Raw genomic sequence first — 27,540 nt, forward strand, 5'->3', positions numbered from 1 at the left:
AAATTTTATGGATGTCAAGAGATTATAGTTAACTATCTCAGTAACAGATTTCGAGAATAATCCAATCGAAACTCAACGGAAATCTGGCTAAATAATAATAGGTACTAGGAAAAAGTATAATTGAATTACAAGTACCAGGAAATAATAAAATAAAGAAATTACCTTTAATATACAGTTCAGTAGACCTATTGACCTTGGCCACGTGATTGGAAGCTACACACGTGTATGTACCACAGTGTTCTAGTGAGACTTTCTTGATTACTAGGGCACTGAAGAGCTCGGAGTTTCTTTCTACCACCTGGAAAATGTATAACACTTCTTATTGTTAAGATGTAATAAGTACTAACTGACTAGATACTAAATGTGTCAAAATGTATGTTGCCGTACCCTAACCGGGTTTCATGTTGAGACAAATGCCCCTAATTATATATTATCCAAATGTACACATGAATGCAATAAATAATTTGAGTTTGAGTTATTTAAACCTATGATTTTGTGTTTTGGTTCTCCAAGGGAATTATTTTTAAGAGGTTTACAGCATCAAAATTGTTTACTAAAGATAAGCGTCCACAGTCCCGCATCGTACGTATCGCACGCATTTTGTATGACGCCATCAGTACGCATCGCATGCAGGAATTGCCGATGATGCGGTCCGTACGATGCGGATTAGTAAACGCAGTTGTATGAGTTTCTACACAAGACAAACTAAAATCCGTTGCGTGCGATGCGTACAATGCGGGCCTGTGCACGCTTACCTTTAACCTTCATCGCTACTACAACATTCTTCTACACCTATTTCTAAAACACAGAATCAAAATTCACAAAACGATATTGATACTCACTTTCAAATTACTAGAAATCCTCTTCCCATCCTTCAACCACTCAAAATGTATCGGCAAGTCCCCAGTTCTGACATTACAATAGATATTCACTATCTGACCCTCCTGAAGATTGGTTCCAAGAAGCAGATCGTCTAATACAGGAGCCTCTATAACTTGAATCTCAAAGGCTCTTCTAGCCATTTCTCCAGAAGGACTTGTGACTATGCAGGTATAAATAGCACCATTTAATTCCTTAGAAATTTCGGGTATAGAGAGGATTCCGTTAATGTTGACGCTTGGAGCGTTTCTTCTGGATTTTCGTTTTAAATGGGACCTTTTGTATCTTGATTGGAATATGGCGTTTGAGGTTAGCAGCTTGCCTTGGTATTCCCAGTCGATTTTGCTGGAATGGTAAGGTTTTTGGTTTAGAACTTTAGATAATGTGTATGGGTTTTGTTTATGAAGTTACTGGTTTCTGCTAGTGTTTCCATGGGATAAAAAGTATACTATCACCCAAGTTAGCTCATACTCTGTCTGTATACTAAATTTCATCAAAAACTGTTTAGTAGTATCAGCGTGATTGACGGACAAACATCCAAACATCCAATCATCAAACATCCAAATAAACAAATTTCACATTTATATTATTAGTGTGATGTGAATGGGGAAAGATTTTTTAAGAATGACTGTATAAAGTGTAAGTTAGAAGAAGCGAGGCGAGAGAAGGTAACTGTCATACTCAAACACATATTATAATGAGTACTTTAACTATTCCTTAGCGACGATTTTGTTCCGAAAACAGTCACTAAGGACTGGGTTAAGTAACCATTAATTGAGTCTGAGTACGGCGGTTATTATTTTTGAACATTTAATTTCATCATTAAGTTATAAATACGAATGTCACTTGTCTACTATTAAAATAGATGCTTATTATTTACCTACCTTATAGGATATCCATAAAACGGGCACCTCAAGTTGACCGATTCTCCACTTTGCACTTTGACTGGAGGAAGAGACCTGATGTATGGTGGACCTGGAAGTAATAAGGTAATGTCAAGGTAATTTGGTTCTTACGTCTATGTATGATAAGGATTTTTTTCTATAGACAAATTTAGATTTTGTAATTTGCAGACTCGTTTACTTTTACAATAGGTTTTTAGTTAGATTATATAATAATTATGTTAGCCTCAAAGGCAATATCAAAGCATTTATTTTAATAAAATTATTCCTTAATTAGGCACTTTTGAAACGATAAATTCTAAAATAGTCCTTTTATTCGAAAATTAGGTAAGGAATAATTTACTATGGCACTTTTGAGTCACTCACTGCTGTATTAAGAGACATTCCTTAAACTATTCCTTAGTAACGATTTTGTATCGAAAACAATTGCTAAGGACTAGGTTAAGTAGCCATTAAATGACTCTGTATGAATATGAACACACCTACGATAGAGGCAGCAGACAGCCAGTTCCATATAATAAAATACTTAGAACTACTATTTAAAAATCTATGCACTTTTTGAAACCTAAGGACGAAATTAATGTTATTTCTGGACTGGATGATCCCGTTCAAGGAGTCACTACTGAGTCTTACCATAAACATCCAGTCGATTCTCATGGGAAGCAACATGGTCTCCTTCTCTTGCGGTACAGGAGTATAGACCTCCGTCCTCCACTCTGACTCGCGTGATATTGAGCTGGGCTACCACTGCGTTATCTGACGTCATCACTTGACCTAGTGCGTATCTGGAAAGCAATAGCTTGAGGTATAAGGGCAAGGGAATGGTAATGACAATGAAACAAACTAAAGATATTATAAAGCTTATTGTTTGAGGCAGAAAAAGATGTGCAATGAAAATTACAGTTTAGTTATTTATTTAAGTCAATGTTAAGGGTGCTTTTCTCCCAGAGTTGTGCTATGCTAAGTTGCTGTGAATGCGTTTGGGTTCGGCCAATCATATTCATTGGTACACATAGCTTAGCACTGGTGGAAATGTGCTCAGATAAGCTATGTTTTTATATGGAAAAATACGTGTTACGGATGTATGCTTTAGATGGCTTCCTACCATTGATACTGTGGCGACACTGACGAGTAACTAGTGACAGATGACAGAAGTCACACCTAGACGATCGACGAGTAAAGCAACGAATGGCGTCATAAATATCCTGCATCGGGCATGTGAAGTTTACATGCGAAATAACACGGATAGAAAATCCCAACGAACAACAGTTGGGCAGAAAGCCCGCCAGGCTGATCATCTCGCCTGGTCGGAGGGTCCTGCTTTTCTTAGGGAACTTTACTCTCTGTTCCGTAAAATACTTTGCATAATCGAGCTGCGCATCATCCTCGCCCGGCTACCTTTACCATACCATCTTCGTAGCATAGCTACATAGCACATTTATGGTGAAAAAGCACCTTTAAAGGTATAAATTACTAAAATTACCTTGGATCTGTGTTACTAGATACAACTATGCCGTCTCGCTCCCACACAAACTGAGGAGGCCGGTCGCCAGTCGCTGCACATTGCATGCTGATCTGCAACAAATTTGTAAACACCATTAGATATCTAAAGCAAGATCTTCGGATCCAATATAAAAGGAGTACTGTTCTACGGGTACGAGACGTGGAAAAAATAAAGGACATCTCCCGCTAAATCCAGGTCTAAAAGTTTGTTATGTGTATGCCTCAAAGTTTTCGGACAAATAATCCCAAATCACTAATCGAAATTGTTTGTTTGTAGAGTATCTAAAACTAATACTACAGAATACTCACATCACCACCTGGAGTGACCGTTCTCTCAGTAAAATGCTGAGTGATGACGACACGCATATCTGCCAGCCTTTTTCTTCTGTCCAGACCTGGAAGAGAAAACAATATTTTGAAAATACCATATGACACGATATAATAACTTTATATTAAGAGATCCAACATAATCTTCTACCAAAGATGTGCTATTTAGGTATGCTACGAAGATGTAATACCTAACCTGTGAAACTATGTGACCGTTTCCACTGATACTAAGCTATGTAGCTGTGCAAAGATGCGCAGCTCGTATATGCAATGTATCGCTCACACTCATAGCACGTATCTTTTCATATAAAAACATATCTTAGCTGAGTCCGTTTCCACGAGTGCTAAGCTATGTATACCAATGAATATGATTGGTGAAAGCCAAACGCATTCACAGCAACGTAGCATAGCACATCTCTGGTAGAAAACCACGCCTAAATCACGTGTCGAGTCGTCATCACTGCGTGACTTTCGTCATCATCTTATTATTTACAAACAACTTTTGCAAAATGACTAATCCTAAGACTAATGCTTTATTAAACCATAAAAATACAATTACACATTAATTTAACACAATTACCTAAAGAAAGTCATCGAATGTAATTGTTTTTTAAAAGGTTGTTTGTAAACATGGCATGACGATATAGTGACGTATTGACGACAGTGCAAGACATTATTTTATTCAAGTTGGTATAAGAGTAGCTAGAATAAGGAAAAGTAAGTGTCTACGACTTTTAATAAATTTGTGGTAGAATTAATAACATACTCTTAGTCGTTATGTCTTCGTCATTAGGAAAAAATGACAATTGATAAATTGTTTAATGAGCCCCAAACTCGATATGTTTACTAATAATAAGCCAAAAATTCCATTAGACCAGACTCCATCATCAGACCAGCTTGATGATACCGTAAAATAAGTTAAGTGTGGGAGAGCCATGCATCGGCACGAATGGGCCGGCTCGACCGGAGTGATACCACGGTCTCACAGAAAACCGACGTGAAACAACGCTTGCGTTGTGTTTCGTTGTGTGAATGAGGTTACGGGAGGCCCAATTACCCAATGGGAAGTGGTTCCCAATCGATTCCCCAACAACTCTTTAATTCCTAACCCTCAAAAGGCCGGCAACACACTTATAACGTTTCTGGTGTTTTGGGTGTCAATGGGCGGCAGCGATTTTTTACCATCAGGTGGTCCGTTCGCTCGTCCACTCGCTTATTAAAAAAACATAACGACCAGATTTCATGATGATACAACAAATAGAAGTGTTTAATTTCGATTTTATTAAGTTTAATTTTTAGTGCTTAATTTTATTACACATTTCGATTCCTTCGACCTAATAAAACCGTAAAAAGTAATTCATAATTCCCAAACGGTGTTAAACTGTAGCATTTCATTGAGGATATAACGTATTGTCCCTTGACACTAAAATGCAGGGTAAAATCACCAATTATCGGCCTTCTAAATTCAAAAGCCCAAAGGGTAGGGGCGTTAATGGCCATTTAGTGATGTTACCAACTACCTAATTTACATGAATTGGTGTCTAGTTTAGGCGTTGCTAGGCAACGGTGACGTCATCAATATGGCACTGATATACAGGGTGGCCGTAAAACGTTGATTAGAAACTCCTGATATAGGATGAGTCATACAGTGTGTTGCAGGTAAATTGGGACCGTTATTAAGTAGTGAAGTTTGGTATTTAGGGAATATTGGTTGGGTGGGTTTTAGTGGTTCAGAATTGGTCAACTTTTTAACACTTGGATTAATGGATAGATTGGTACGGAGCCAGTAGAAGAAGATTTTAGTTATAAATCGTGTTAGAATGTGTTTGGTTGCTGTGTACAAAATGACACTGACGAACAGACTGACAGACTATTATTTATTTCTTTATTTGTTTACATTTCAAAAGTACCTATTTATGATTTAATTGGAATAAATGATTTGACTTTTGACTATCACTTTGCGTTGCTTTAAGGTTGTCAGAAGTTACCAAAAGTAGAAAAAAGTTTGCAATTTTGGTCTTAAAGTCAATAAGTATAAAAAAACTCCAGTTTATTCAGTATAAAACAACGATCTACGTAACTAGTTGATTTTTTTAAATATATTTTAAAGCAACGCTTGTGAAGAAAAAAATAATAAAAAAATGTACACTTTCTAACGTTATTTTTTGCATCATCACGCCTAAAGGGGTAGGCAGAGGTGCATACAACACGGGCACGTACTTCCGCCTTACAATGTACACTCACTTTTTACCTGACTGCCAGGGAAGGGTTATGTTTTTCGCGCGTATCTTGTATGTATGAGCATAATATTCTTTATTACCTCATTTCTTCGAAACGGCTTAATGGATTTCGACAATCAGGGCATCGTTGGATTCGTCTTAATTACCCAAGTGTTCTTAGATATGCTCTGAAACAAGCTTAGTCTAAAAGTGTAGATAGCAATGCTATTACCACAAAATTAAATAATTTCATAATCAATACACAAAAAATAATAATCTTATGCGAAACATAATTGAGTGCAACAGTCGGGACCCATATTGAATGATTTTAGTCTAGTTTCTTTAATGGGTCCCGACTGTTACACTCAATTATGTTTCGCATAAGATTATTATTTTTTGTGTATTGATTATGAAATTATTTAATTTTGTGGTAATAGCATTGCTATCTACACTTTTAGACTAAGCTTGTTTTTACTTTTCAGTTTTTATTTAAAGTGTTTTTTATGCAGTCGGGTTTTTAATTTTTTTTTATTTATCACCATTTATATTATAAGGCCCATGCAATAGACCTGGTGAGCCAATCTTCTAAATAATACTTACTTTCTACCTTCTAACTTCGAAATTACTTTCTTACTTTCCACTCTTACTTTCTTTCTAACTTCTAAGAGTGAGTTCATATCTGACTGAAGAGACAATTGTGTTTCTATACATTTGTCTGTTTTAGCGTTACGCGACCGATGATATGCGACGCATGTTCCGACAGATGAACCGACATACCGACAACCTATAATAAATAATCTATAACTAAGGGTGTGTCAGTAAATCTGTCCTCACCTACAACTAAATATAGTTTCCGCGAACACTAATTGACAGCAAATGTGTCTTCGAGTAATCAGTCGCGGAGCCGCCCCCGGCTACAGCCAATCATGTTATGGAATTCTATATTACTTCATTTAGGTAACTAAATATTACGCTAGACTCTAGTGAGATATGAGGTAGATAGGCTGCAGGTGCTAGGCGTATGAGGCTTTTTAGTGGCTGTTTTCGACTAAAAATAAGACTGGTCACTCTTATATTTAAGGAAGTCCTTTATGGAATTCTATATCACTTCATTTAGGTAACTAAATATTACGCTAGACTGTAGTGAGATATGAGGTAGATAGGCTGCAGGTGCTAGGCGTATGAGTCTAAATATATTTTAATCTATACTATATAATATAATATATAATTATAATATAATATTATAAAGCTGAAGAGTTTGTTTGTTTGTTTGTTTGTTTGAACGCGCTAATCTCCAAAACTACTGGTCCGATTTGAATAATTCTTTTTGTGTTGGATAGCGCATTTATCGAGGAAGGTTATAGGCTATAAAATATCACGCTATGACCAATAGGAGCCAAGTAGAGCGGGTGAAACCGCGCGGAAGTAGCTAGTAATTATTATCTACATTTGAGGAAATATTCGCGAAATAATCACTGGTTTATAACTACTAGTTAGTCTACTAGCAGAATACATAAAGCATTGAACAATATTTCACTCAAATCTTTTTCATTGTTAGCTATGACTAGGACTAAAAAATATTGTAGGTGAGAATTGAACAACAAAACATCATAAGCCTATTTTAATGAAATAAACAATTCATTTAGGTAACTAAATATTACGCTAGACTGTAGTGAGGTTAGGTTAATAACTGCAGGTGATAGGCATATGAGGCTAAATATACTTTTTAAAGAATGCTTTCTAAATAAGACTGGTCACATTTAAGGAAATCCTAAACTAAGATAAGAAGACAGTTAACACTTTGTGTGCTTTTCCACAAGATGCGCCGCCGTAAAGTACCTGTGCGAGGAAGATGTGCAGCTCAAGTATGAGATGTATCGATAAGGGAAATCATCCATAGTCACACACATCCAAATCACAAATCAATAGCACACGTTCAAAGTACGCATCTTTTCATATAAATGACAAAGTCATAGTTAAACCCGTTTCCACCAGTGCTAAGTGTACCAATGAATATGATTGGTGGAAGCCAAACGCATTCACAGTAACACTCGTGTTAAACAGCTAAAAGTTAGCTAAAAACAGCTAAAAGTCAGTTGATAGACAGTCTCGTATTTCCATCTAATTTGGGTCAGTTATTAGAACTATTACTACCAGTAGTAGCAACAAACCCATCATACCAAGAAGGGCTAAAATTCTTTGAATAGAATTCACGGATATTACAAATCTCAAATTATCAGTTTCACTCCAATTCTCGCCCAAATTGCTTCTATTTCACATGAACTCTATTTCGAAGTGCTAAGGTTGTTTTTCCAAGTTCCTGGTATTGGTGTTGTAGTTTCATTTATGCGTATTGCAGTTTTGAGCGCCTCAGGCCTTTGATGTGGGATTCCGGTGGAAACTGACGGACATTTATTTGGTAAAATGAAATTGGATCGTGGAAAATAATAGTGAAGAATTTTTTTTGATGATTTTTTTTTCGACTGACGTAAAAGTTGATATGGAGAAAGGATTTTTAATTAATATAGCTTTTTTTTTAAACATTGAGCCGCACAAGGGTTTTTTTCCTGTGTCGTGGGTGCGTCATTAATGGTTGTCTCTGGTCTAGGTGTCATGCGTATGTGAACTTATATGTTTGTAAACACACCCACGACACAGGAAATAATACTAGTGTGGGGCAACTTAAAAAAAAAAACAAAATAAGCTCGCTTTGTGTGATCCACAAACTGTTGTTTCGTATCTGGTTATCATGTGTATATTTGTAAACGCACCCACGACACAGGAGAAAATCCTAGTGTAAGGCAACGTTATAAAAAAATATACTTAAATATTTTAATAAAAATATTTAAAAGGTTGAAATAACTAGTCCGTTTATTTAATATACATATAAAAAACACTTCTATCTAAACCGGCGTCGGAAAAAGACGTCCCATTATATACATACATATACCACACTCATATACCTATATAACCACAAACGCACAACACCCATCACACCTACCGAAACACCCATCAAATCATTTCATATTTTCATTTCGTACGACGAACACGACCGACATTTCCGATACATCCAGCCGCATTGGACGCCAACGCCACCCGTTTAGTAGACACCGCAAACTTCAATTAACGTAAACGATTGGTACCTGTCCTTGCTACGCTGTGACGTCACACGCTAGTATGAGCGTGTAATACAGGAGAGAGATTACCGAACATTATGCGTTATTAAGTTGATTGCTTTGTTTTGTAGTTATATGGAAAGTAGCTTTAATGTGATTAAGAATATAATTTTAATTATAAAATTATTTTGACATGTGTGGGAGAGCCATGCTTCGGCACGAATGATGGGCCTGGTCAACCAGAGTGATACCACGGCCTCACAACGCTTGGGTTATGGTTAGTTGTGTATCGCTTACTGCCAAAATGTTGTTGAGATTTTCTGTGTTGTGTGACTAACTTCATTTGTGTGTTGATTTGTTCGTCGATCGTCTATGAGCAACTTTTGTCGTCCGTCATTTGTCATGTGTCGGCACAAGCGTGTTAGAAAGGCGAGATATCATTGAGCATTGTCAGTTAATGTAAACTGTACTTATCGATTAGAATAATTATAAACCTACTTTGATATGTATCTATTACATTTTTTGCATCTGTGCGTGCTATATAGTGATGTCACTCATTTTAGTAATTAATAAATGGAAGATTTTAATTAGCTTGCCAATTTAATTTTATTGATGTTAAGCCTTGGACACAATATGTATTACTAACTAAAAATACGGGCATTAGCCCTGTTCTTTTTGAAATATTACAAATCATAATTCTGTTTACGATGACCACATTTAGTATTCGGATAGGGTAAACATTTACAAAAAACTAAATTACCGAAAAAAGCAAAAATACTTTTCCTGAACAAAATCCGTTGGTAAAACCGTACGAGAGTTAGGCGTGCTACACACGCTCGTGGCACTCAATTCAGACATTTGAGTCGGCTCCCAGAGATAAATAATGGCAATAAATAATCTGCCCCTGACACCGGTCGTGTGGAGTGCGCTTTACTTCGCGTCACCGATTGTGAGAGGCCGCGCGTCACACCGGCTCATAGTTTTTGGGGATTTTTTCATCCCTAATTTTCAGTTTACCCGATACTGATAAAGTATAAACATTTACGGGACTTGGTGATGTTCTCTATGTTAGAAAATTGTAAAATCTACTTACAATTATTATTTCGACATTTTAATAGTGTTTGTATTTAGATTTGCCTAATGGTGGATTTTTTATATGGGGAAAATCATTTTATGATTTCTGCCGTCTTAGCGCAAAGGGAGTGTCAGACTTTAAATGACTAAAAACCACGCCGTTCCTACTCCTGCTTTTCGAGCCGAAATCCCGGTAATCCAGCGGCCTAGCGAGTCCGTAGCTCCGGATCAGGCATCAGTCCTACTGGGCCTCATTTGTCGCGCACACTAACGATGTATGTGTAAGGATCCATTTATTACATTACTTTTATGAAGTTTTTGTTAAAAACCAATACTTATCCACAGCTTTTGAATCGAGTTTTTTTTGATATCGGCCGTGAACAAATACTTTGATTTTGACTCTGAATCACAATCAAATAGCTCACAATTTCATCCCATCCATCTTGAACTTCCGAAAAGTCCCAATCTAACCCAAAAATTTAACGATAGACCAAAATCCGCTCACTCCGGTGTAACACAAACTCTCTATTTATTGGAACGCCTTTTGTTGTCGGTCTGTTGGTTGTTTTGTTTTACCGTATAACCGTAATGATTCATAGCATACGGTCCAACGCCTTCGTGACTTGTGTTACCCACTCTGTTTTACTTAACTAAGGGGATCGAGATTTGTTTGTACCCTTGATTACGGGGATCAATCTGTTCGTTTACTTTTGCAGAGAGATACAGATTTTGAGATCTTTTTTTATACCACGACGCTGGCAAGAAAGCGTACGGCCCACTTGATGGTATGTGGTTACCGTTGCCTATGAAAGCATGCGCATAATCTTAATCTAGAATTACCTAAATATGATTTAATCTTCTTTTTTTATTGGTTATAGGTAGGCGTTTAGCCACTATCACTCGTGATGATAAGCGATGATGCAGCTTACGATGGTGCAGTCCTGTCCATTAGCAAATAATTCACTAGAGTCTTAGACACCCAATTAATGTTTCTATAGTGACTGACTTCTTCCACCTTAGATGAGGCGAGAAGGAGTGTCAGCCTGTTACTAACTAAAATCCACCCTGTATCTGCTTTTCGAGTCAGAGCCCCGGTAAAATTACTGATAAATTTCAACGAGACTTCTTGCTCCGCAGACACAATTGCGACCTCTTGAGCAACGACGCATTCAAGAAGGCACCCTAACTTATCACGAAAAACACGTGTGACATTTTCACTTAAAGTAACATTTACATTGTACACTTGGATAATTTTCTATATCCATACGGCAAACAAAAAACCTTTGATTCCCATGACATAGATAGATATCCAATTTTCGTTTCGTATCCATTGAATCGTTGGGATCCTGTCAAATAAATACGCAAATGAATTTGTCACAAGTGTAATATTGAAATTGAGACTGTACGTGTTTTTTCTGCTGTTCCTTGACAAAGGGATGAGACGTTGCGTAGGGAAGATGACGGGAAATGTGTGAAAAGACAACTCTAGGGTGAACTTTTTTGCGGTAGAATTTTCAAAGGCTTGGTAACCTATTCACTTGCTTGGATAGGTTAATACATATATAAACGGTTGCCTAGATATTAGCTAGGCTAAAATTGTGCTTCATATATGTTTGGCATTTGCATAAATAAGTGGTCTTGATGGGCTAAGCTAACCGAAATTCCTTTGTTGATACTTCAGAAAGCAGCAGTAGGGCTGATGCCCAACCCGGTGGTGCGGATTACCTAGTGGGTTTACTGAAGCTCCGGCTCAAAGCAGGAGGAGAAACGGGGCAATTTTTAGTCAGTAAGAGTCTGACACTCCTCTCTCGTCTCACTCAAGGCAGGGAAGAAGTCGTAGGATAATTTTGCCCCCTCAAAAATACCACTTATTTTTATTTTAGTTTATATTTTAGTCATAAGATGAAAGGCAGCTGGAAGACACTCATTTCCTCTTTTTTATCCAAATCTGGTTAATTTTCAAACAAATCTTAATCACTAAAATGGTCAGGACGAAGAAAGACATGTATAAAACTGCAAATTACCTTAAGTACACCCTTGTCTATTAGACCATAAGTAACATTACATAGTATACCATTAAATAAATAAAAAAATAAATAAACTGGTAATTCTGTATATCCTTTTCCCTGTCGTAACCGGAGTCGAATGTCAAAGCCCATAAGTTCACAGCCGATTGCACACACCCGCTCAGTCGTACGCATAAATACGAGAATATTGTGTTTGCACTACGCCGAGCCGAGAAATTATACTCTTCATGTGATATCGTGTTATAGATTCATCAATATGATTGATATACGAGTAAGACACGTGGAGTATATATTTTGTCGTGACACTCATTGTATTGTCATGATATTCTTCCCGAAAGTGTCGTAAGAGATTTTTTGGGGTATTCGATTTTTTTAAGGTTTTTTTTAAGGCCAGGCCAGTTAACTTGCAGACGGATCACCTGATGGTAAGCAATCGCCGCCGGCCATGGACACCCGAAACACCAGAAGCGTTGTACAAGTGAATTGCCAGCCTTTTGGGATTAGGAATTTAAGGGTTGTTGGAGGTATCGATATCAATCATCTCAATATTAATTGGGAAGATTGGAAATGGGCAAATAATTGGGCCTGCAGAAACCTCACTCACACAACGAAACACAATGCAAGCGTTGTTTCACGTTAGTTTTCTGTGAGGCCGTGGTATCACTCCGGTCGAGCTGACCCATTCGTGCCGAAGCATGGCTCTCCCACACTTAAGTTAGATTCGGTATCACCAGCATTATCACCTGTATTCGTTTTCAGAGGATTCATTTTTCACTGGGTACGAGTATTATTAAAACTCATTCAATTAATGAATAATACCAACAAACATTAATTTTAATAAAAAAATGCTATTCAACAATATTATTATTTTTTTTTGTTCAAAATGTCATGAAATTCAATATTCATTATTTCAGTTCAGTGAATTGTCAAAAAGCAAAAAGAAAAAAATATGTAAAAGATACGGCCAATATCTAAAGATCTCTTTCCACAAACATTTCTTAGGTAATCAGAGTTCAAGTTATAATGGTCTCTCAATTAAAAATTGGGGTACTACGGTTCAAATACATATTGAGACTTATTTACATGTTTTTAAAACATAAAATAAAATGACAGCCGATGTTTTTGGCAGCATATTTTATAGCAGAACATATCGAAACGGGTAGACAAAGACAGTCTTTCTTTTCACCAGGTATGTTATTTAGTCGCATGTTGTGTGTGTGCTAGGCCAAATTACCTCCTCCCCCAATCTTCCCAAACCCCGATTCTCTAACAACCCTTAGATTCCTAACTCTCAAAAGGTCGGCTACGCACTTGTAACGCGTCTAGTGTTTCGGGTATCCATAGGCGGCGGCGATTGCATACCATCAAGTGACTCGGCAGCTTGTTTAACGCCATTGTCACTTTTTATGTGATAGGAGGCAGAGGAGCAGACCGACCTGATGGTAAGCGATCAACGGCGCTCAAGGATCATAATTCAATTTAATTTATAATAATGATCATGATTTTGTTAATTGTATGCCACTGTTGAGTTTGGATTGAATTTTTATTAACGTTGGACAAAATATTATTATTATTCAGTCATTCATTTAGTTCATTCCGCAACTCGAAAAAGGAGTTTCGAAAAACAGATCAAAATGTGTATACCGACCCCTGCCCATTATTTTAGATTTTAAACCATAAAGAAAGGTTATAAAATCAGGTTAGGTGCATGTAAACGTTTCATAGTATTAATTTACACTGATTTTAATTCGTTAATTATTATTTCAATCAGATTAAGCGAAACATTGCTTTAATGAAGATAAAATAAATTGAAACCCACAATGATTTATGATATTATGTCTACTATTTATCATTAATTAAAGGTTTGATTTGCGATTTAACTGTGCTCATTAAAACCACAGGTAACAAAAATATTTTATATTATTTCATTATTATATTATACTTACTGACTGCCTCGTTGGTCGAGTGGTCGCAAATACGATTGCCGGACGAGAGGTCGCGAGTTCGATTCCGTGTCGGGCAAAGTATTACTGGGCTTTTTTCGGGTTTTCGAAAATTTCTTCTTATTCTATTGCTTATTCTTATTCTATTGCATATACTGGGCACAACTCCAAGCCCAGTATCTACAATTCCTTCTTCCGTTTTTTGCCATTTGGCTACGGAACCCAAAAAATACGTGTCTAATATTTTTTCATTACCTAACAGACGGACTAAATAGATTTGTAATTTTTATACCCCGTCATCATTCCTATTAAACATAAAATCACTTGATTACTATTTGCATCTATTCTAACAAGGCAGCCATTTTAGATGAAGGTACATAATCTCAAAATAAGCACCCGCCACATAAGGGGTAGTCTTGAAAGGACGAAATTATGTGAGTTGCGGTCGGTCGCCGCAGGAGGGCGCCACAGAGTCGCTGGCTTGAATAATTCATAATTCAGTGCATCTTCAGCTTTATGCAAGCTATAAGTGCAACGCGAACGCTAAAGAAGTGGGGTAGAAAAGGATTCTTGGTGTTTTTTGAGAGTGAATACATTTTCATTTTTAATGTGAAGGGTAAGAAGGTGGTTTGAAGGTAATGTTTGCAAGTTTAGAGGAAAATTACTGAAGATTACATTATTATTGGGCGTTTTAGGGCGATCTTTTCCCCCAGAGATGTGCCGTGTTTCGTTGCTGTGGATGCGTTGGTGCATATTCATTGGTACACATTCATATCTTAGCACTGGTGGAAACGGACTCAGCTACTTTTTATAATTATGGGAAGATGCGTGCTATGTGTGCTATGAATGGCTTCTCTACTATTGATACATCGTATACTCGAGTTGTGCATCTTCCTTGCACATGTACATAGCTTAGTATTAGTGGAAACGGTCACATGGTTTCAAAGCTTAAGCTATTACATCTAATGATTTTTCAGTTCATGTCCCTGAAACGAACCGAACTTCAATGTTCCAGTGTTTTCATCGTTGTAACTACTGTAGGTCCTGGTTTACAGGAGTTGCAGTGGCTGAGAGGTAAAGGCGAGCTTGGCCCATTAAAAAAATGACACTACACATTAACCAATTAATTGAAAACGTAATAAATAGAGAGAAGGAAATAATTAAGTTTAAAAAAGTGACGATCACTGTGTATAGCAGAAAAAAATAAAAAATAAAACCAATAGCTTTTTATTAAATTCCGGGTTATGCATTTTCCTGTTAGTGTCGGCACGGATATGAACTGAGGGCTTCCAGTTCAGTGGCGTGGAAGCTCTGAACGTATCGGGTTTTTTATATATAATACATCATGTATATATAGATATATATAAATGAGTGAACGGGGTGTATATTAGTTCGTGTGGTGTGTTTTAAACTAAGGTAGTGGTTCTAATTACCCGACTGCCAAGGAAGGGTTATGTTTTTCGCGCGTATCTTGTATGTATGAGCCTAATATTCTTTATTACCTCATTTCTTCGAAACGGCTTGATGGATTTCGACAATCAGGGCATCGTTGGATTCGTCTTAATTACCCAAGTGTTCTTAGATATGTGACGTAAAACAAAAAACAAAATGGCGGCCGTGAGGCGCCCTAGAGAGAAGTAAAAAAAAGTAAAAAAAATATTTGCTACAATATGGGTATCAAATTAAAGAGCTCATCGTGAGGATTCCAAAATGGTATATCACTGACATATAGAAAAAAAAAACTATGTGCAATTAGGTTCTTTATTATCCAAACTAAATATAGGTACTCGTATAGGTACTACGCGACGCGATTGACTAGCGGTTTCTGAACTGTCGTTTCGTGTCGCGGGTGAAATCTTGAGAAACACATAGCCGTATTATAACTAACTAAAAAGTGTTAAATAAAAATAAATAAATTAAAAAAATTAAAAAACCCGACTGCATAAAAAACACTTTAAATAAAAACTGAAAAGTAAAAAACAAGCTTGTCTGAAAGTGTAGATAGCAATGCTATTACCACAAAATTAAATAATTTCATAATCAATACACAAAAAATAATAATCTTATGCGAAACATAATTGAGTGCAACAGTCGGGACCCATATTGAATGATTTTAGTCTAGTTTATTTAATGGGTCCCGACTGTTACACTCAATTATGTTTCGCATAAGATTATTATTTTTTGTGTATTGATTATGAAATTATTTAATTTTGTGGTAATAGCATTGCTATCTACACTTTCAGACAAGCTTGTTTTTTACTTTTCAGTTTTTATTTAAAGTGTTTTTTATGCAGTCGGGTTTTTTAATTTTTTTAATTTTTGTACATTAAAGCTACTGTTTACATGAATATATCTGTATCTTTATATATATAATTCTTCTGTACGTGTGTATGTCACTGAACTCCTCTTAAACGACTAGACGGATTTTGATGAAACTTTTTGTGTGTGTTCAAGAGGATCTGAGAATGGTTTAGATTCACAATTTTGTCAGCTGGACAATGATTTTTTGGTTATTTTTTAATTTATCAGTAGTTGTTGATTTTGGAATGTTTTACATTGAATCCGACAGACTGCGCTACCATCGCAGTGTCAAATATGAATGACGTTAGATATTGTCATAACATTTGAATTACAATTTTCATCAAAAAGGTCCAGAATGTTTTAGCTTATTAAAAAAAGTTTAAAATTTTCAAATTAAAGACGTGTAGACAGGACAACGTCTGTCGGGTTCGCTAGTATTTAAAAAAATTTGGAGTATTTGTTCGTAATATTGAAATAACTGCTTTTTACTATATGCTTTTGACACACATACAATACATAGGAACATAGGTGCATCAAAATATATATATTTTTTTGTCTTCCTGTCTGTCTGTTTGTTCTGGATAATCTCTTAATGGTCTGGACCGATTTTGACGGGGATTTCACTTTTATGTTAGAAAATTGGAACAAAAAAGGTGTTACATCCTGTAAATTTTATTCTACGCTGAAGAAGTTAGGCAAAAAATTGTTGCAAGTTGTACCTAATACCTACTAGTTTTAATTTTTCTACGAATTTAAAAACAATCTGTACATATTTATAAATTCCATTTTAATACTATTATTTTATCAATCCAATTTTAAAGTGTCAAAATTTGATACTACAAATGGAGAGGTTATTAAAATGTTTTTATTTGTTACTAGCTAACCCGGCAAACTTCGCACACCTTTTAAACCTTCCCTGATCTTTCACAAAAAATTCAAGAACAATATTGCCAAATCGGTCCAACCGTTCTCTAGTTTTAGCGAGACTAACTAACAACAATTGATTTTGACATAATTATAAAGATTTTTCTTACATTGTGTTAATCGGGCCAAAATAAAATCTAATAATCCAATAAAGGACCATAATATTTATTATAACCAAAAAATGATGAAGAGACTGCCTCGTTGGTCGAGTGGTCGCAAGTGCGACTGCGGAACAAGGGGTCTCGGGTTCGATTCCCGGGTCGGGCAAAGTATTGCTGGGCTTTTTTCGGATTTTCGAAAATTTCTCAGTAGTAGCACGGAGTCTGGAGTTGTGTCCAGGATATGGCAATAGGCTCACCCCCTATTACATGGGACTTATAACAAAAATGGTGAAAAGTGGGTGTACATTGTATAGCGGCATTACGTGTCGTAATGTGCACCTCTGCCTACCCCTTCGGGGATAAAAGGCGTGAAGTTATGTGTGTGTGTATAACCAAAAAATTTACTCAAAATGACAACAAACTCAAAGAACTTCATATTTACTATATTATGACGTCACACGACACGTCATAAGCAGAGCAGTGGTTTGCAGCAACACATGTTACCACAGTGCGTGCGTTGTGTGTGAACTGGGAATATGCAGGCTTTGGTTAAGACGGGCCGTGGTTACTATGCGAATATGCCGTGAATATGCTGTGAATATGCCTTGGATAGGGAGAAAGGTGAATGACATTGTCTTGGCTTCGTAAATAGAGGATTATCTTTAGTTTTTTTTTTGCAACGCCACGCCTTTTGTCCAAGATGGTGTAGGTAGAGGTGTACATTACGGCATGAAATGCTGCTATACAAGGTAAATCCAATTTTCACCATTTGTGTGTTATAAGCCCTATGTAATAAGGGGTGAGTCTATTGCCATTTATATTGGACACAATTCCAGACTCTAAGCAAAATTTTTGAAAACACCGAAAAAAATCCAGTAATTCTTTTTCGACCCGGGAATCGAACCCAAGACCCCTTGTCCGGCAGTCGCACTTGCGACCACTCGACCAACGAGGCAATCAGAAAAGTAGTTTTGTGATGATTTCGAAACGAAATACTAGGCAAAAAAAAAAGGCAATACTAGTCTCGGAGCTGTGGACTACCTAACGAGTTTACCGGGGCTCCGGCTCGAAAAGCAGGAGAAGGAACGGGGTGGTTTTTAGTCAGTAAGAGTCTAACACTCCCTCTCGCCTCGCCCAAGGCGGGACAAGTCATTGGATGATTTTCCCCACTCAAAAAAAGGCAATACTAGTCTCATCCAAAATAAAGCAAGATAAACTTCACAGCAAAAACAACAAATCTACCAAAACCAATTCCAAAAAAAAAAATCAAATCAAATCAAACCCATCAAGCATTCAACACCAACTCGAAGATCAGAAAGGCATCAAATATGAAATAGTTATTGCTTTCCAATGTTATTTTCCAGTCCACCGCCCTTCCTATCTGCTTGACTGTCCGTACGAGCCAGCAGCCTTGTAAATTGGATATCACGTGACCACCGCATTGCTCCGAACCTGAGTATCGATATATGAGCGTTTATATCTAGCTACACAAGTCCAGGTTATCTTGGTCTCGCTTTCTATAATCTTTCGGAACATTCAACGGTCAGTTTATATTGGTTTTGTATGGCTTGATGTGCAGTTGATGTATCTGAGAGATGTTTTGTGCAGTCGAAAAGGTATTGTAGTTTGTGCATTGAATTGTGGATTTGGTTTTCTTGTGTACTGTGGGGTCGGACTTGAATGAGTTTGATAGTATAATTGGCGAATTGGGAAAATACAGTAGAGATCTAAACGTAGATAAAAGGTAAGCGTCCACAGACCCGTATCGTACGCATCGTACGCAACAGATTTTAGTTTGTCTTGTATAGAAACTCATACAACTGCGTCCACTGATCCGCATCATACGGACCGCATCATCAGCAATGCCTACATGCGATGCGTACCGATGACGTCATACGGAATGCCGATGCTAAAAATCCAAGTGAAAGTGGCATCGGCAATCGGATTGCTAATACTCGCGTCGGCAATCCGAACGCTGACGAACAGTGGACGTAGTCAATCCGTTTCATGCGATCCATCCGATGCGTGCAAAGCGTACGATGCGGACCTGTAGACGCTTACCATTATACGTTACTTAAAAATAGTATACGATATATAAAGCGTGTGTCCATCAGATAAACTGGGAACAATGTAGGAAAGACCAAAGGCCGACTAGTATAATATGAATACCAAATAAAACACCTCAATCTACTCCTTTGGCTAATCAGAGTTTAGTACAACACTAAAAGAGACAAGCCATAGTACTAATTACATTTCATAAAAGAACTCTGACAACGATAACAACACGCTTTGAACGTTACCAGTTCAAATTTCAAAAGCACGCAAGCGAAGCAGCTTCAAAAATATGCTGTTCAAAACAAACAGTAAAGCATAATACGCAAATTTGTACCAAAATGCTAGCAAAGCCAACTAAAAAGTGATGGACGAAATTCCAAACTTCAAGCAAGCAACGCGAATGTAGTTCAAAATAATTGGGAGCACCGTATTTTTGCTATGTAACGAGTTGTAGTGAGTTTTGCAAGCAAAGCTGATGCAGAGCTGGATTATGGCTTAGGTAAACTAGCCTAGAGCCTGGGGCGCCAGGTTGCAGAGGGGCGCTGAGACTCATGTTCCCCAACTACTCAAAGATTGGTGGTGGCACCAAAACACATAGGGGCCCCTATAACATGTAATGGCATTACTTGGCTACTGATAAATCTACCAAAACTACCATGTTTAATACAGTATAACTCTGAACGGATTAAGATTTGGAACTTGGCGCCATCGTAACTTTTATTCAGCTCAAAACTACCTATCCAATGATGTAACACACATAGCTATTGGAAGGTGGGACCAGCATTTGCACCTCCCTTTACGTACGTTGGAACACATCTGCCCATAAGTAACCTATACACTCGGGCCTTGAAGACACCCAGGTTATACCCATCAGGATTTATAGACTCCGGCAAAGAATTCCACTCCCTAGCAGTTCGCATAAGGAAGCTTGAAGCGAAGCGTTTCGTGCGAGTGGGTGGGATATCTACCATGAAGCGGTGGCGCCTCGCCGATTGTCTTATAGTTCGATGATGGGAAGGACTAGGGGAATCGCGTTGAGCATTTAAGTGCAGTGCTTAGTGCTTCAGGCTTAATCCGTCTCTGAGCTGATGCCTGTTTGAATTTGCATGCAGATTTATAAACAGACGCAGGTAGGTACCCTGTTTTACTAAATTACTTTTCAACCGAACATTTAACTAGGGTTTCAAATGATTCTACGTATTCATCACGTTTTGGGATTTTGTTCTACAACTTTTTTAGTCGAGTTCCAATGTTGTTCTATTTTGGGTGAGTTTGTATGTAATTGTTTTACATGGACATGGATTTTAAAATTATATTTTAACTTTTGAAAAGTTTTATTAGAAATTGTCCTTTTTATAGCGAATTACCTAAGGTGATTTTCCGCTAGAGATGTGCTATGTAGATATGCTACGAAGATGTAATAGCTAAGCTGTAAAACTATGTGACCGTTTCCACCGATACTAAGCTATGTAGCTGTGCTATGAAGATGCGCCGTCGCAAAATAGCTGTACGAGGAAGATGCGCAGCTCGAGTATGCGATGTATCGATAGTAGGGAAGCCATTCATAGCATGGATCTTTCCATATAAAAACTAAGCTTATCTTAGCTGAGTCCGTTTCCACCAGTGCTAAGCTATGGGTACCAATGAATATGATTGGTGTAAGCCAAACGCATCCACAGCAACGTAGCATAGCACATTTCTGGTGGCAAAGCACCCAATAGTGGTTTCTAGACAAAGAAGATTTTGGACGATTCTAGTGTGTTTTTGTAGTCAATGAGTTAGCTACACGAAAAGTTTGGTCAAGTGAAGTGAAAGTTAACTCCTTTACTATACTCGAGCTAAGTTTCCAGTATCATCTATAGGGCATTGTCCATAAGTCGATTGTTTTGACCAAATCTATTAAAGATTGGTTTAGTTTGGACAAACGGTGAATAACTGCCGTAGTCAGAGTCATTTAATGATTACTTAACCCAGTCCTTAGCAATTGTTTTCGGAACAAAATCGTTACTAAGGAAAAGTTTAAGTAATCATTAAATGTCTCTAGATTACGGCAGTTACTGTTATCGTTAATTTAAATATCATTACCATCCAGTTTAGGTACAATAGTTTTGCAAACCTGAAAATTGATGGCAATTGCTATAGTAAAAAAAAATTAGACTAATGAATAAAATTGGAGTGTCTATTTTTAATATTGAAATGACCACTGTTTAATACATACATATGCATAACACAATTTTTGTCGATCTGTCGGTCTGTATGTTCTGGAAAATCTTTTAAATGGCTGGACCGATTGTAACAGGACTTTCATTGGCAAGTAGCTAATTTACTAGGCAATAATGTAGGCTACTTTTATCAGTTACAAAGTCCGTCTAAAAGAAGCTGCGAATATCATCTACTATTAGTATTATTACAAAAAATATGTCAATCAGAACGACCAATAATAAATTACCTGCCACGCTGATACAACTACAAAACCTTCAAAAAAATCCCCGATGTCACGCTCCACAATTTCAACAACTTAACGCACGAGCAATGCCAGAGTGGACTGACTCGGTTTAATTTTAAATTCAAGCTCTGTTCCCAACAATGAAGCTAATTCAGTCAGACCTTATCTAGACAGTCACTAAAATAAACCATGTCGAGTTTCATAACAGCTATTGTATTTTGTAGTCAAAAAGGCGGATGATTCAGTTGGTTTTGTATTTGATTTTTTTTTCCTTTTGAGAGTGGAAAATCATCTAATGACTTCTCCCGCCTTGGGCGAGGCGAGAGGGAGTGTCAGACTCTTGCTGACTAAAAATCACTCCGTTCTTATTCCTGCTTTTCGCCTAGTATATACATAGAGATAAAGCTCAACCTAGTCTAAGTCTGCATCATAATTATTTACTCAGTCCATGAGTTCTTCCATATCTTAACCAAATACAAACTGATCCAGAGCTGCTAAGGAGTTTACCGGGACTCCGCTCCGGTTCGAAAAGCAGGAGAAGGAATGGGATGGTTTTTAGTCAGTAAGAGTTTGGCACTCCCTCACGCCTTGCCCAAAGCAAGAAAAATCATAGGATAAATTTTCCCCTTCAAAAATAAAAATACAGAAACAAAATACATTAACACCATATTACCAAAAACACCAAATGTCAAACCATATAAAGAACTCAAACAATGCCGCGTGGAAAGATGTCTCAACACATTTATTCATCCATTTTTAGCTTGAGAGCCTTACGTATACCATAAATCAAGTATGGAAATACCTTTTAAGACCCATCTTCATCAGCATAAAACATAAGTATGGTGGATGTTTAAAATTGTGTCCACATTAAGGTGCTTTTCCACAGTGATGTGATATGTAGCTATGCTATGGAGATGTTATAGCTATACTGTGAAACTATGTGACCGTTTCCACTGATACTAAGCTATGTAGCTGTGCGAGTAAGATGTGTTATGAAGATGTGCTGCATCAAGCTTATGCCAGGAAGATGCATAGCTAGCCATTCATAGCACACATCCATAGCACGCATCCATAGCACGCATTCATAGCACGCATCCATAGCACGCATCCACAGCACGCATCCATAGCACGTATCTTTCCATATAAAAACATAGCATAGCTGAGTCCGTTTCCACCAGTGCTAGGCTATGTGTACCAATGAATATGATTGATGGAAGCCAAACTCATCCACAGCAACGTAGCATAGCACATCTCTGTTGGAAAAGCACCCTTAAAATTGTATCCACGTTACGCTTCCTATGTTTTCGCCCTCAAAATGCGCTCAGAGCGACATGCGGAAGAATTGCTCCGACATTTCCAGTCACCGAACAAAATGTTTTAACAAATATATCCTTATTCGTGACCCATATTTTAGGAGATTCTGTTTTACTTGAAGAGATTTGAAAATTGAAATTGTGGATTTTTGTTTTATTGTTATATTTTTGGTTTGGCGGTTGTACGAGTAAATGGGGATTTCGAGGGCTTTGATGTGATCTTTGGTTGGGAATAAATTCATGTCGTCGCACATTTATTTTGCTTCTTAAAAGGATATTTATCTCCGAAGGGGTAGGCAAAGATACACACTAAGGTATGCCGATGATGTCTATACAATGACACCCACTGATTGAATGACTTTTCACCATTTGTGTTATAAGTCCCATGTAATAGGGAGTTTTCAGACTCGACGGAGCAAAATTTCGAAACCGATAAAAGCACAGTAATACTTTTCCCAATCCAATGCCACCCATCCCCTTATCCGGCAGTCGCACTTGCGACCACTCGATCAACTAGACACTAATCTATGTAACACTGACTTCTCGCCATGATATAAAGCCAATGTAATTGGGGTGGAGCTTATTGCTATACACCAGGATCATTGCAGGTTCCATGTTACTTTTTTTTTTGAGGGTGGTATATCATCCAATGACTTCTCCCGCCTTGGGTGAGGTGGGAGGAAGTATCAGACTCTTACTGACTAAAAACCACCCCGTTCCTTCTCCTGCTTTGAGCCGGAGTCCCGGTAACATTTTACGTTGTCCGCAGCTCCGGAGGTTCCATGTTACTAAGAACCAAAAATATCACATTTTCCCTGGCTCAAAAGTCGAATTCAAGACCTCTTGCAAGTCGACAATAATCAACGAGGTAGTTTCTGATAGAAATCTGAAAGTTTCGAAGATATAATGACAAAAAAGAGTAACATAAGCCCGATCTGAATATTTTAAAGAAAGAAAGATGAAAATAGGTAAAGGATTTTCCTTTAGTACCTATTTACCTAAGACTGAAAAAGCTGCCAAGAATTTCTGCATAATTTTCTTGGGATAGCGAGAAAAATAGCAAGTTTGTTATTTATAAATCGATCTTTTGTTATATAAAAATATTACAAAACTGACATTTGGTTTCAAGTTACTGTTTTATCTATCTATGTATTATAAAAATCAATTACTGTTCGTTAGCCTTGCTAAAACTCGAAAAGTGCTGAACCGATTTGAATTATTTGTAAAAGTCCAGAAAAGGTTTAAAAGGTGAGATAAACATTATTTGAGGCGGTACGAAGTTTGCCGGGACAGTTAGTTTAACGTGAAAATAGGCTTATACTTATTGAATTCACTCACAAACTATCATATCAGTTAGAGAACAGCATCACGGTAAAGTTGAATTAAAAACAAAACCTTGCAGTAGTTTGAAGTCAAACAAACATCTATCTACCTCAGAAACTTTCGCCTCTATAACACTAGGACATAAGGTTTCAAAATGTCACTGACCTACCCGTCACCTATCTTCCCTTTGCCCGAATATTCTCCAACTTTCTCGAATATTCTCCAACTTTCACGAATGTACCCGAACATTCTCGAATGTACACGAACTTTCCCGAATGTGCTCGAATTGTTCTCGAACTCTGTTTACACAATGCATGCTGTTTAACAAGAAAAGTTTTTATAAGGTCCACGGATCATTATTTGAAACACCTATTTTGACAGGCAAGTTTGAAACACCACTTTGAGAAGTTTAAGTGTTTTTTGAGTACAGAAGTTGTTTTATTTTGTTTAAAAGGCATTTACGTGAGAGCTACTCGTGTTTTTTGGAGTTCAATGTGTTTTTACTTTGTTTGAAACAAGGTGGAGTATTTCTTTGTTTACAGCGTTGATTTTTATTTTGCTTTGTGCCTTCGGAGTTTTAAATGTAATTGGGTGGAATGTGGTGCTTCTTTTCTTTTTGTAAGACTGTGATGTTTTTAGAAAGATTAGGTACTTTCGGCTTTAAGGACCGTCGTAGATGTTTTTCAACTGGATTTTTCTGTACTTTCCTTGGTAGATGATCATTTTGATAAAGATTAATTCATATGATGATGTCTTTGAGCAAAGTGAAATGAGTTAATTATTAAAATCAACAAAATATATATGTTCACTTCATATATTCTACATAATAACCCACGCATTCATAAAATAGTAGTAGGTACCTGATTGCTAACAAATTGATATTAATTCAATTACACTAAAAATGTTTTGTCTTTGAAACTAGCTTTTATTTGTTTTACTATAAATAATTCAATGAACTTTACTTCAAACAACGTTAAGTGGTTTTATTTACGGACTTTGTTTGCTGATGATAAATAAAAAGAATTTGTAAAATTCCATTACTTTTTTAATAAGGTACAAAATATGGTAAGTCCTCTCGGGAATTTGATTTAGTAGTGAGACTACGTGTGTAAAGATCAAGGAGTGATTCACGGCTTCATCATCAGCCCAGAGACTTCCACTGTTGAACAAAGGCCTCCCCCAGCTTACGGCTTCGCAGCACTGTGTTTAGCTATGTATGGGTGGTTATCGGAGATCCAAACATTTCTCTCAAATGTCGACAAACACACTAGTAACTCTTCTGATGTTGCAGGAGTGATGCCCTTGCTCACCGTCCGTAGACCCGCACTTATGGTGTCCGGTGATCGTAGCGCGACCCTCGACGCCCGGAGTATCTAGCGACGGCTGGGGCGTGAGCGGTACCCCGTCTCCTCCTTAGCTAGCATGACTGTTTTGCAGAAGAAGAAGACGGCTCAGCCCATGTAGGGCACAACGTTACTGTATGCTCCACCGTGTCTTTCGGGTGGTCCTGGCAGTGATCACACCTGAGTGTTTCCTCCCGCTCAATCAGAGACAGGAACCTATCGAAGCTCCCATTTCAAGACATTCCTCAAAAAGAGGGGACTTACCGCTGCAATGACAGCGAGCCCAGCTCTCGGTTGCGACTATCGTTGCTGCCATTCCGCCATGAAATGTCATGTCCTTTAATATCATAACAATAAATTCTGGATATTATTTGATTTATTATTTACCTATTGAATTTCATATCTACCACTTGATGGTACTTTGGCTACAAATACATTTTCATTTAAACATTCCCATCGAAATAGGTAGGTACATGGAAGCATGACTTTGAAATATCACTTTGTCAGTCTCATTACTCACATTAAGTATTCCGTTTGGACAAATGGATGGACGATGGCCGTATAAAATATTCAGCATACTCACTGTAACGGTGGCACTGTGTTTATGATGCTTCTACATTGGTACACACATTGCGCTATACAGAACCAGTTTATGTTGATCTGGCTTCGTATGTTCTTTCTGTACATTTGATGGTGCTTTTATACTGGTTTTGTGTTGCTTGATGAGTAGCCGTGTGTTCGTTTGTGTGTTTTGATTGGATTGGTTCCAAATACACGCGTCGATGTCCGCCTTTTTATGGTATAGGGCGGTAAACGAGCAGACGGATCATCTGATGGTGAGAAATCGGCGCTGCCTATAGACAAACGCAACACTAAAGGTGTTACAAGTGCGTTATCGACTCCTTAGGGGTTTGAGGTATCGGATTGACCGTAATTTGCCTCATTGCCGAAAAAGTCTTATACTGAGGAGGAATGAGCATTAATCACAACAAAAAAAGTAATTTTATAATTATAACGACGAAATGTACCTGAGAGTCCACCGCAATAATAGGACCTAGGTTCCCAGACTATCTCTGGTGCAGGTCTATTAGAGGACCCGGTCCGGTGCCCGTTACAGGTGCTAATGGGCCACCACAGGGGTGGTTTTAGTGAAGTAAAAATCACACACTCCCTAGTCTTTAATCCCCAGAAAGCTAGGTGCCTTTTGAAGATTTCCCCCGTTATCAAAAAAAGGCACTCAGACTATAGGCCCCCTCTTAATTAGAGGGTTTGCCACAATAGAAATCTAAGAGGTTTAGGCGCTGTTGTCTGATCTCTGTCAAACGTGTAGCCCATTATTCTAGTCTTAGGACTCCCGTGGGAGGAAAAGTGGTGGTTGTAAACGTGTAAATCTTCTCGATTAGAACCCGATTTCTATGGAATACTCGCTGATCTATTACATTTTACTCTTGGTCGGTACATTTCTCGGTACTTTGTGTAAATTCGTTAACCATCGTGATTGACAAGCAACGTTAGCGAGAAACAAAGATGCTTCATAAATCATTGCTCGTTGTTATTGCCGTGTTAACAGGGAATCAGAAGGTAAGCGATAAATTATGAACAGTCCAGGAGCTGCGGACTACCTAGCGGGTTTACCGGGGCTCCGGCTCGAAAAGTAGGAGTAGGAACGGGGTAGTTTTTAGATAGCAAGAGTCTGACATTCCTTCTCGCTCAAGGCGAAAGAAGTCATTGGATGATTTTACCC

At 37.6% G+C, this 27,540-nt stretch overlaps 1 protein-coding gene across 1 annotated transcript in view; it reads right to left on the reverse strand.

Annotated features, from left to right (window-relative positions):
- The window catches only part of LOC118279124 (cell adhesion molecule Dscam2), a 185,249-nt gene that overhangs the window by 33,070 nt on the left and 124,639 nt on the right, over positions 1 to 27,540 (reverse strand). Inside the window, exons 7-12 of the mRNA XM_050698496.1 lie at positions 3,594 to 3,679; positions 3,265 to 3,356; positions 2,415 to 2,566; positions 1,764 to 1,854; positions 843 to 1,224; positions 163 to 298 (exon numbers count right to left, since the gene is read on the reverse strand). Of these exons, the coding sequence (XP_050554453.1) occupies positions 163 to 298; positions 843 to 1,224; positions 1,764 to 1,854; positions 2,415 to 2,566; positions 3,265 to 3,356; positions 3,594 to 3,679 (939 nt within the window). The remainder of the gene's footprint in view (positions 1 to 162; positions 299 to 842; positions 1,225 to 1,763; positions 1,855 to 2,414; positions 2,567 to 3,264; positions 3,357 to 3,593; positions 3,680 to 27,540) is intronic.

The sequence above is a fragment of the Spodoptera frugiperda genome, chromosome 14 (assembly GCF_023101765.2).
Source record: "Spodoptera frugiperda isolate SF20-4 chromosome 14, AGI-APGP_CSIRO_Sfru_2.0, whole genome shotgun sequence".
In the NCBI taxonomy this organism is placed as follows: domain Eukaryota; kingdom Metazoa; phylum Arthropoda; class Insecta; order Lepidoptera; family Noctuidae; genus Spodoptera; species Spodoptera frugiperda.